At 44.2% G+C, this 11,412-nt stretch overlaps 1 protein-coding gene and 1 pseudogene across 1 annotated transcript; both read right to left on the bottom strand.

Moving 5' to 3' along the window:
• Positions 1-4,400: 4,400 nt before the first annotated feature.
• LOC147982060 (protein BOBBER 1 pseudogene) lies at positions 4,401-6,168 on the bottom strand (annotated as a pseudogene).
• On the bottom strand, positions 5,975-9,433 carry LOC147982059 (gamma-secretase subunit). The gene is made up of 2 exons (XM_087514211.1): positions 9,050-9,433; positions 5,975-6,438 (listed from the first exon to the last, which is right to left on the bottom strand). Exons 1-2 carry the CDS (start codon positions 9,381-9,383, stop codon positions 6,275-6,277), a joined length of 498 nt encoding a protein of 165 aa, XP_087370337.1. The 5' UTR covers positions 9,384-9,433; the 3' UTR covers positions 5,975-6,274.
• Between the last annotated feature and the right edge of the window lie 1,979 nt (positions 9,434-11,412).

Raw genomic sequence — 11,412 nt, 5'->3', positions numbered from 1 at the left:
GGTGCTCTCCGTGTCGCGCAAGCGTGAGGGATCCCCGCTGTTGGGTGTTGCAATACGTTCATGATTCGCTTATAGTGGGTTGCGTGAGTGACTGAAACACAAACCCAAGTAAGGGGGTTTGTTGCGTATGGGATAAAGAGGACTTGATGCTTTAATGCTATGGTTGGGTTTTACCTTAATGGTCTTTAGTAGTTGCGGATGCTTGCTAGAGTTCGAATCATAAGTGCATATGATCCAAGTAGAGAAAGTATGTTAGCTTATGACTCTCCCTCATATAAAATTGCAATAATGATTACCGGTCTAGTTATCGATTGCCTAGGGACAAATAACTTTCTCGTAACAAAAAGCTCTTTACTAAAACTAACTTAGTTGTGTCTTTATCTAAACAGCCCCTACTTTTTATTTACTTGCTCTTTATTATCTTGCAAACCTACCCAACAACACCTACAAAGTACTTCTAGTTTCATACTTGTTGTAGGTAAAGTGAACGTCAAGCGTGCGTAGAGTTGTATCGGTGGTCGATAGAACTTGAGGGAATATTTGTTCTACCTTTAGCTCCTCGTTGGGTTCGACACTCTTACTTATCGAAAACTGTTGCGATCCCCTATACTTGAGGGTTATCAAGACCTTTTTCTGGCGCCGTTGCCGGGGAGCAATAGCGTGGCGTGAATATTCTCGTGTGTGCTTGTTTGCTTTATCACTAAGTAATTTTTATTTGCTGTTCTAAGTTGTTCTCTATCTTTAGTTATGGATATGGAACACGAAATACCAAAAAAATTAGGTGTACTTTCTGCTCATGGAGATGGGGAACCTCCTAAAACTCTCGATGCTGGTTATGTGGAAGATATTATGTACTATTTTAATAATCCTGAGAAAACCCCATTCAATTATGTAATGGGATTAACGTTGGATCAACGTGAATACTTTAGGGATTACCGCTTGACACAAAAAGGGAAACTATTATGGGATCAAATTCATATATTGAATTGGTATGCTAGGCAACTATGCTTGAGATATGATTATACTTGTTGCTCTAGGATGAAGGCTCCACACCTTCCCTTTTTATGCAAATTTAATGATAATAAAACCTTAGCTTCTTATGCTAATGGTATATATGATTACTATGATGTGGGACAAATAGAAGAATTTGTTGCTTTTATGGGTGCTTATGAAATTGAATCTATGTTTAAAGAGTTTTAAGATTTTGATGATTCGGTTTATAGACCTGAAAAATTAGCTATCCTGAAATATTGTTATGAGAATTATAAATACAATTACGAAATTAATGCACTTATTGAGAAAGTCTCCACTGTCCAAGAAGAGACTAATATTTTGCAGGAGTCTATGGAAGAAGAAGTTGATGAAATTGTGAGCTCATTGGATGAAAAAGATGAGGAGGAGAGCGAAGAACAAAAGGAGGAAGAGCGGATTGATCACTCGCGTCCACCTTCTAATGAGAGTAACTCTTCAACTCATACATTGTTTAATTCTCCTTCATGCTTACCAAGGATGAATGATGTGATAATTGCTATGATCCCGTTAATTCTTTTGAAATATCCCTTTTTGATGATGTTTGCTATGCTTGTGGCCAAGATGCCAATATGAATTATGCTTATGGAGATGAATTTGCTATAGTTCCTTATGTTAAACATAAAATTGTTGCTATTGCACCCACGCATGATAGTCCTATTATCTTTTTGAATTCTCCCGACTACACTCTATCGAAGAAGGTTGCCCTTATTAAGGATTACACTGATGGGTTGCGTTTTACTACTACACATGATGATTTTGATAGATATAATATGCATGTGCTTGCTGCTCCTACTTGCAATTATTATAAGAGAGGAACTATATCTCCACCTCTCTATGTTTTCCACATGATAAAATTGCAAAAAACTGTTTATACTATGCATTGGCCTTTACTATGTGCATGAATTGTTTTTTATGACATGCCGATGCATAGGAAGAGAGTTAGACTTCGTTGTTGCATGATATATGTTACTTTGTGCTCACTACTAAATTACAAATCATTGTTAATTAAAATTAGCTTTGATATACCTTGGGATCCGGGTGGATCCATTACTTGAGCACTATATGCCTAGGTTAATGGCTTTAAAGAAAGCGCTGCCAGGGAGACAACCCGGAAGTTTTAGAGAGTCATTTATTTCTGTTGAGTGCTTTTATATAGTTTAAAAACAACAAAAATAAAGAGAGGAATCCAAAACTTTTTCAAAAAGGAAAGTGAAAATACCAGCTCTTGAGAAGTTTTCTGGAGAAGAAACAACAAATTTTCTAATTATTCGTCATGTATTGAGCCCCTCTACATACAAAAGATCCCAAGAAATCTATGCCTACTAATAAAGGAATTATTGCTTCTGACGGCACATCGCTAAAATTGCCCCCAACATTGCAAAATATTACCCACCAATGCCACCTAAAAGTGACAAAAAAGGTTTTGCAGGGAATTCCTCGCCCGGGCCAGCCCAAGCATAGGGACCTACTATACTGCGCTCTATGGGTTGGCGATGAGACACCTGTTTGGGCCGACCCATGTGCGGGCAAATGTTTTTTCAATTCCATTTTATAATTTTACTTTTCTATTATATTTTTTGTTTTTTATTCTTTAAATAATTTGGCACTTCAAAATCTTTCAAAATGTGTACTAAAAGCATTAATTCAAAAAATGTTTTGATCCACCCTGGCAGTTAATTCTTGAGTATTACTGTGCAAGTATTTTTTAAATGTTCCATTTTTTGATCCACCCTGGCAGTTAATTCAAAAAATACTTTGATCCACCCTGGCAGTTAATTCAAAAAATATTCAAAAAATATTTTGGCAGTTAATGCTTCAGTCATTTAAGTGATCCAACCTAACAAGTTTGCCCTCAAATTGTTCAAAATGACTGAAGCAAGTATTTTTTAAATGTTTCTTGAAATTCGGAATATTTTTGAATTAACAAGTTTTTTTACAACCAAGATATTTTTTGAAAATGTGAACATTGCTTCAGTTTGTGAATAGATTTTAAAAAACAAAGTTTTTCTTGCATTTTTGAACAAATTTTTAAAATCATGTGATAATATGTGAACAAAATGTGGTCATCACTATTGGAGATTATGATTTTTTTATCCCGTTGCAACGCACGGGCCCTTTTCCTAGTACTCCCTCTATAAACTAATATAAGAGCGTTTAGATCACTAAAATAGTAATTTAAACGTTCTTACATTAGTTTACGGAAGGAGTACCTAATTAATACTCTATGAGGGCTTCTGTGCGCGTTCAGGCCTAGGCCGAGGATCCTGAGGCAAATATGACACTCAACTTTCAGTCTGACTTTATGGCTATTATGAAGGAGATGGACATGGAGCGTGAACATTTTAGTGGGTTGAGATCTCTAATGAGCATAGAAAAATAAATTTTTACGCCCATAATATAGTTAAGGCAGCCACTGTATTTGGTATGGGTAAACATGCATATTTGCATTTTGGCTCCCCGGGAGGGTTACTTGTATCCCTGTAAGCATTGATCAGTAAGATTCTCCAGTTGCTCAAAAAGAAAAGTGAAGCAGGGGCTAATGGATTCTGAAAAGAAAAACTGCTGCTAGTAATAATTACCGAACATCAGCTAAAAAAGATCAGCGCACATTCACCAAAAGAAATACGAGTAGCGGACGGCCTCGTGGGCGGTGTCGAAAGTGCCGAGGCCGAGGCGCATGTCGCCGGACCAGATCTCGGCGGAGAAGGTGCCGGAGCGGCGCGCGCGGACACCGCGGTAGCCCAAAACTCCCCGGCGGCGCGGCGACATGGTGGCGCGGCGACAGCAAGGCGGAAAGAGCGGGAGAAGAGGGCGCGCGGCGAGGTGGAGAGCGGTGGGAGGGCGCATGGTGGGCGCTGCATTTATAATGCACGCCGGACACGCCGCTTGCCAAAACTAGCGCGCGTCCGGCCGCTTTTTCGCGCGCACAATCTTTTCCCGCGCGTCCGAGTTTCCCGCCATCGCTAGAGCGCACGAAACAGCTCCGCGCGCTAAAACCGCCTTTTACAGCACGCACGTGTTTTTTTTTACTGCCTCTGTTGTTGAAGATGCTCTTATGGGTGTGGCGACGCCATAGCAACATCCAGGTTCTTGTTTTTCGAAAAGGACATCCAGGTTCTTGTTGACTGAATACTTTCTCTGTAACCAGAACTATGCACTAAACTTTTTTCCTTCTGAAACTGAAACTTTTGGATCAATGTCACACTGATTGGCTGCGCGATCCAATTTTTTCTGTAAACTTGATTAAAGTTTACGAAGTCTGAATGAAGAAAAATAATAATTTTGAAACAAAAGAGTACCGAGAAAGTTGACGAGAACATCAAAGCATAGTTCACTTATACTATTTCCGAAGCGTAGCGCATACTTTTACAGTCACAATAATAGACTTCAATAAACAAACACTAAACCACAAGACACCGAAATAGCAAAGTACGAGTACTAATTAAGGTAGTAGAAGCAATTATCTCCATCTAAAATCTTCGGCATTATCGCCTTAGATCCTCTAGGCTCCAGCTAAGAGACAATCTAAGAAGGCATCTTCATCCCGGAGAAGTCCATGTCCGGGTACTGGGACTTGAGTTTCTTGAGCATGTCCTGGTTCTGCATCTCGTCGCTGGTGGGCAGGCCCATCTGCTTCTGGCGCTGGTCGAACATCATCTTCTCCACGGTCTGCCTCGTCTCCGGGTCCAGATCCGAGAGCTTGCTGCTCTCCGGCTCGGCGCGCTGGGTGTCGATCTCCGGGTCGCCCTTGATCACGGTCTTCCACCACTCGCTCCGGTTGCGCTTGGTGAGCAGTATGGACAGCGACCTCCCGTCCTCGATGCTCCAGAAGCAGTCCTCGACCTTGACGGGCTTGTGGAGCTCGCCGTCGATGATGGGAGGCTGGCCCTTGAGCCCGACCTTGAGGTGGTCCTTCTTGATCTCGCAGACGACGGACCTGCCCTTGGTCCCTTCGGGGACGGGGACGGTGAGGTTCACCTCCGGCAGCTGCTGCGCCCACGAGTAGTTGTCCAGGTCGAGGCCGTTGCCGGAGTTTGGCTGCCTCCCCTTGCTCTCCTCCTTCTCCTTCTTCTCCGCCTCCGTGCTGCCGTTATCCTTCACGGCGGCCGCCGCCTGCTGCTGCTGCGGTGACGCCTCGTCCTCCTGCATGATGTCCTCGGAGATGATCGCCACGGCCGCCGCTCCGGCTCTGATCTGATCTAGGGTTTCGGTCGGCTTTCGTGCGCTCGCCTCGAGATCTTGGGTCGGTGTGGGGTTTCGATTGCAGATGAGTTTGATGACGGGGCTTTGGGCTGGGGTCCCGTTTATTTATATTGGGCTCCGCGGCCGCCCCGGCCGGCTCGTGCACGGGCTGGATTCTGCCTTTTGAGTTTCTTTCTTGGTCAGTTGGAGTGCAAAACGAATTCAAATTCAAAATTCAAAAAAATAGTTGAGTTCGGAATTCTCCAGCAGCAGGCCAAAAGCGCGTTCCTTTGGAGATTTGTTTCCCCATGAAGTTTCTTGCCAAGGTTTGCTTGTGTGGAGTAGGTTTCTGCAAGGAAAAAAATAATGTGCTATACAAAATAGCACCGCCCCTGAGAGTATGCTATTAGCAATGCTATATCGCGCTATTTTTTTTTTCACTGGTTTCTGCACGCTGTATGCAGCTTGGCACACTACTGTTACAGAGAAGGCACTATGCTCACAATACTATGATGAATCCCCAGTGGCGATGCACGACTGGAATAATCCTGCTCATTCATGCTCGCCGAATGGAGGATTGCGTTGGTAGCGTAGGAAGAAGATAAACATTTGTTACTAGCATTGCAAGACACTATAAGATGTAAGAAAGAAAGACGGTGGGTGAAGAGCTGAACAATCCCTCAGTCGAAAAGAGATGATGTTGGATACGTAGATTATGTTTCCTGAATATGTTAGGTAGAACGTGCTTGACACACGGTAGTTAAGAGACAGTCAGGCAGCTAACAAGCCAGCTCTTCAATACATTTCTTGCTAACTTTTTCCCCATAGCTGAAGTGGGCTGGTTCTGACCCTACATTTACACACACAAAAAACCTTAATTACTCGAAACGGGCTTCTGTGCGCCCGTGGCAATACAACTGCTCAAGTGCCCATACGGAGCTTCAGTCTAACCATTGACTACCAACATTACAGAGCATCATGCACAAGGTACTACCAGTGAGACATCAAATGGTCGAAGCAAAGCATGTAAGCCTTCTCGAAGCGATGTGTGCGGCAGAATCTACCCCATGAATCCGGTGAGACCGAGCTTGTCCGCCACGTTGTACATCACGAGATCCTTCCACACCGGGCCGAACAGTCGCTCGCCTCCGATGATGAAAGTCGTTGCCCAGGTGAGGAGAACCGCCGCGAAGATGGTGAAGCCGACCGCGGATCGCACGACATCTGCAGGGGGTCATTGAGAATGTGTAAGGAACTGCAAAAAATAGCATGCACAACATAAGACAGTTCAAGTCCAAGTGAGCGAGCAGCAGTAAAACTTGTGTAACACCAATCTGACTCTAACAGAGATTATACTCTCCTATTTATCGTGTACCTTACACATCAATCCTTCTTATTTGCAACCCGGATGGACATACCATCAAATGATCACAACTGTTTTAGCAAAATATGACAACTACTGTTCTGAAAACAGATAGCTATAATGAGCAGAAAAAATGCTTTATCTCATCTCTAAAAGGTCATATATATACCAATATAAAGTCCAGTAACAAGTACTAGCATCAGGGGAAATGATGCTAAGAAGTCACAAATTGGCTCAGATGACTGCGCCGTCCACGTTTGTCATGACAAAAAACTATAAACAACCTTTTTGATGTTTCTGAAAAGCAGCTCAAACTTTCTCCAGTCATTTCCAGATTTTCTCAATATGCCATAATAAATGTTGTCGCAAAGATATATCAGCAAACAAAACAGGTATTTCATAGATTCACTACAATGCAAATGAGTGTAGGAAAAAAACTGTTATTTCAAGAAATCATTTATATGACAACATGATTGTGTCAGTTTTACAGTAAACAACTTACTACACAGCACTGCCATTTTGGATTGCATGTAGCACTGTTGAGATGTTCATCCAAGGGATGCTCCAGATTACACTATGCCGAGTGTGCTTTATTTGGCATTTGGTGACATAAAAGTATCAAGAAAAGCTGAAACTTTTCCTGGATTAAACAGTGATAAATTTGATCGTCAGGTTGGTAACTTGTACACACACCCCCCACCCCCTGTAAAGAAATATAGGAGTGTTTAGATCACTACTTTAGTGATCTAAACACTATTAAATTTCTTTACAGAGGTAGTACCATTTATTCATAAGATTTCTCTTACTTCCTGACCACCTGCACTTAAGGTCATTCCGTGACAGTTTGATTTATTTAAGGTCTGACAGTTGCAATGTACAGTGTAGCTCAAAGGGACAATGAGTTGCAAATTCTCACTATGTTTAGATGCAAATTTTCACTATGTTTAGATGTGTACGTCATCAGCCTATAGAACAGGGTTTGTGCTCTGAATCTTGTCCACTATTACAAGCAGAATAGCATGCCCTTATGGATCATGGAACCTAGAAACCAAGTAAGCTTCACTGAACAATTATTTGTTTGGTTGTCAATGGAAGCACTTGTAGGTTTCCCCTGGTGATAACTCTGCATTCTGAGATGAACACTAATTAACTAGAATGGTTCAGTTCAAGACATCCAAAGTTCATGCAAAGATTAGTCATCTGCTTAAGCCGTTAAGCCTGACTAAGATAGCACTCAACAGAGGCGCCTCGAAGCAAACAGACCATAATCAGATTCGAGACGACTCAACTGAAATTCAGTAATCGACCACGACTAACAACCAAAGGATCAACCTCTAACGGTAGCTCAGATTTGAATACCCGACCTACGAATTACGCGGACTGCACCGAAGACCACCTAATAAATCTCCATAAAACACTAGAACTACACCTATTGTTTACCCCCTAAGAACAACTGACGACCAAGGATGCTCCAAGCTACTATAGGCTTAAGACTATAGCGAGTGTGCTTTAGTTGGCATTTGGAAACATAAATGTACCAAGATAAGATGAAAGTTTTGCTGAATTAAACAGTGATAAAATTTGATCACGAGGATGGCAACTTGTACCATTTGCTCATCTGATCTCTTACTCCCTAACCACCTGCACCCTAAGGTTATTTTGTGATAGTTCGGTTTTCTTGAAGGACCAAAGTACCAAACAGTGTGCAACATGGACTTAGACTGTAGCACCAAAGTGCCAATGAGCTGTAAACTTTTGCTATGTCCAGATGTACACCGCATTGACCTATATAACAGAGTTTGTACTGTGAATCTTGTCCACTATTACAAGCAGAATAGCATGTCCTTATGGGTCACAGAACCTAGAAGACAAGTAAGCCTCACTGAATAATAATATGTCTGAAAAAAGGCCAAAGAAAGAACCTGTATGTTTCTCGCAATGATAACTCAGCATTCAGAGATAAAAGACTTAACTAGACAGATTCGGCTCAAGACATTCAACATTCATGCAAAAACTAGCCATCTCCTTAAACCCGACTAGCATATCAGTCCACAGACGCGCCTCAAAGCAACCAGACCATAATCAGAGTCCACAAGACTGAACCGAAATTCAGCAATCGACCACAACCAACAGCCAAGAATCAACCTCTAACGGCGGCCTCCGGTTTGAACAGGACAACACAACTTACAGAGAGACCACCCAAATCTCCAAACATTGCTAGAACAGTAGAACTACACAGATAGTTTCAACCCCTAAGAATAACCGATGACTAAGTCCTGACCAAATAGCGCGTTATCGCAGCGTGGTCTAGAGAGTAAATTGGTAATCTCAGCACTAAAATTAAGCTTGAAGGGCACACTCCAACCTAGCAAGCCGATCCGGGCAGATCCAGAGACGCTTGCACCAACAAGATGAGATCTACTCCGACTGCAGGAGAAAGTGACGGAAGGGGATCGGATGGGGTTAGCTTACAGGGGCGGATGGGGGCGAAGGCGGTGGGCGAGGAGGCGGCGGGGGAGCGGAGGACGGGCCAGAAGTAGCAGCAGTTGATGGCCCAGAGGAAGGGGAGGCAGGCGAAGCCCCAGAGGAAGAAGCGCCGCGCGTGGCCCTCCGCCTCCTCCAGCGGCATCCCCAGGGGCCCGTCCACCGTCGCCCACACCGCCGGCGGGGGGGCGCGGCGCGGGGCCGCCGCGGAGGAGGATGAGGAGGGCGTCCGCCCTCGGACTGCTGCCGCCGGCGGGCGCGCGCGGGGGAGGAGGCCGGACTCCTCGTCTGCGGGCACCCCTGCTGCAACCCTCGCCTCCATGACTCGTCTCCGTGTTTTTTTTTCCTTCTTCCGGTCCCGTCGTTGCTGGTTTCCCCTCTCCCCCAAATACCCCCAAATCATAGTTATACCTGGCCAAACGGGCCGGCCCGGCCCATCGTAATCGTGCCTGGCTCGGCACGGCCCGCCAGGGCACGATTAGTATACGGGCCGTGCCATGCCGGCCCGTGTGCTGCGCCCTCAGGCCCAGGCATGGCCCAATTAATAAACGGGCCGGCACGTTGGCCCGTTTAGCACGGTGGGCTGCATATTTTCAGTCTATTATTTTACGCACTGAGCGTTTTTAGCCTATTTTTACATGTTGGGCCATATATAGAAGTATAAAAAAAATAAAAAAAATAACTTAATCGGGTCGTGCCGTGCCGGTCCGCGTGCCCAGCCTCCAGGCCCAGGCACGGCCTAGGGCGTGCCTCGTGCCGGGCCCGGCCCGTTTAGCCCGTGTCGTGCCTGGCCCAAGGCAAGCCGTGCCGGCGTGCTCACGGGCCGGCCCGAAAAAACCGGTCCATTTGGCCAGTTATAATCATAGTGGCAATAGAACTTTATAAACAAAATGTCAAATTTTATATTTTGAACTTGTATCTGTTTTGTATTGGGGTAATGTAGAAGTTTTGTTGCTTCTCGACCTCTACATATTTTGTTACAACTTGTACATTAACTAAAAACCCTAAACTCTTTTGTTATGCAAGATGAAGTTGTTTGTGTTAGTGGGTCAAACATTTTCTTCTTGGAGAGTTCAAACAAAAAGACGACAGGAAATGCATCCAAAATGAATGAAGGAAACATAAACCATAACACTAGTAGAAAACAGGGCTTTGGTCCAGGCCGGGTCAACCCATTAGTCCCGGTTCAGTCCAGAACCGGGACCAATGTGGGCATTGGTCCCGGTTCGTGAGCCCAGGGGGGCGGCCGGGCCACGTGGGCCATTGGTCCCGGTTCATCTGGACCTTTTGGTCCCGGTTGGTGGGATGAACCGGGACCAATGGGCCTCACTCCTGGCCCACCACCATTGGTCCCGGTTGGTGGCTTGAACCGGGACCAAAGGCTCCCCTTTAGTCCCGGCTCGTGTCACCAACCGGGACCAATGAGGTGCCTATATATACCCCTCGCTCGCGAGCAGAGCACCCCAGTGCTCTGTTTTTCTCTGGCCGAGGGGGAGAGGGCTTGGTGGTGCTCTAGCTCACCTCCTATGCACACAAGGTGTTCGATGAAATGCCCGAGCCACACTACTTAACCTTTCTCCTCTCCAAGCTCGACCTCCAAACTCCATTTTCCATAATATTTGTCTAGGTTTAGCGGTCCGTCACGCCCCGTCCCCGTCTTCACCGCCGTCGATCACCCGCGTCGAGCTCATCGCCGACACCACCGTGGTGAGCTTCTTGTTCTTATCTTCTTTCTGAAAGAAAAATATTCTTACTTGTATGTTTACATAGATACTTGTATTATTTTCTTACTTTTATTATTGCATCTTATATAGTGCGATGGTTTTGGTATCCGCCCCCGTCGGCCCTCGTCCTGTCTATGATTCGGATGTGGTATATATATTATCTTTATAACTATTGGTTCATTTATTGTTTATGAAAATTATGCTGACCAACGTGACATAGATTTTATTTATGTAGGATGTATGTGAATCGGAAATGCCAACCGACCCTATTGTCGAGAGGTTAAATTTAGTTGAAGAAGAAAACAATTTGTTGAAGGAAAAAATAAAAAAAATTGAGGAGGAGAAGATGATATTGGAGTTGCATGTTGCGGATGTCGTCGATGATCACAAGATCAAGATGGATGCAATGCGCTTGAAGATTAGAAAGATTAGAAAATATGCCATTCATACCGAGGCTTGGTATCATTATGCCGTTGGATCAATTGTTACCTTGGTTGCGATTATGATCGCATTTGTTTTCGCATTGAAATGTTTTACATAGTTTCAATGTATGGTTTAATTAATTAGATGCTCTGGAGAGCTATATGTTGTTAGATGAGAACTATGTATGCACTTTGGTTTTAATGT

Source organism: Triticum urartu, chromosome 3A, assembly GCF_056163025.1.
Source record: "Triticum urartu cultivar PI428250 chromosome 3A, HENAU_Tu73, whole genome shotgun sequence".
NCBI classification, from domain to species: Eukaryota; Viridiplantae; Streptophyta; class Magnoliopsida; order Poales; family Poaceae; genus Triticum; species Triticum urartu.
This window is presented reverse-complemented; position numbering and strand designations above follow the sequence as displayed.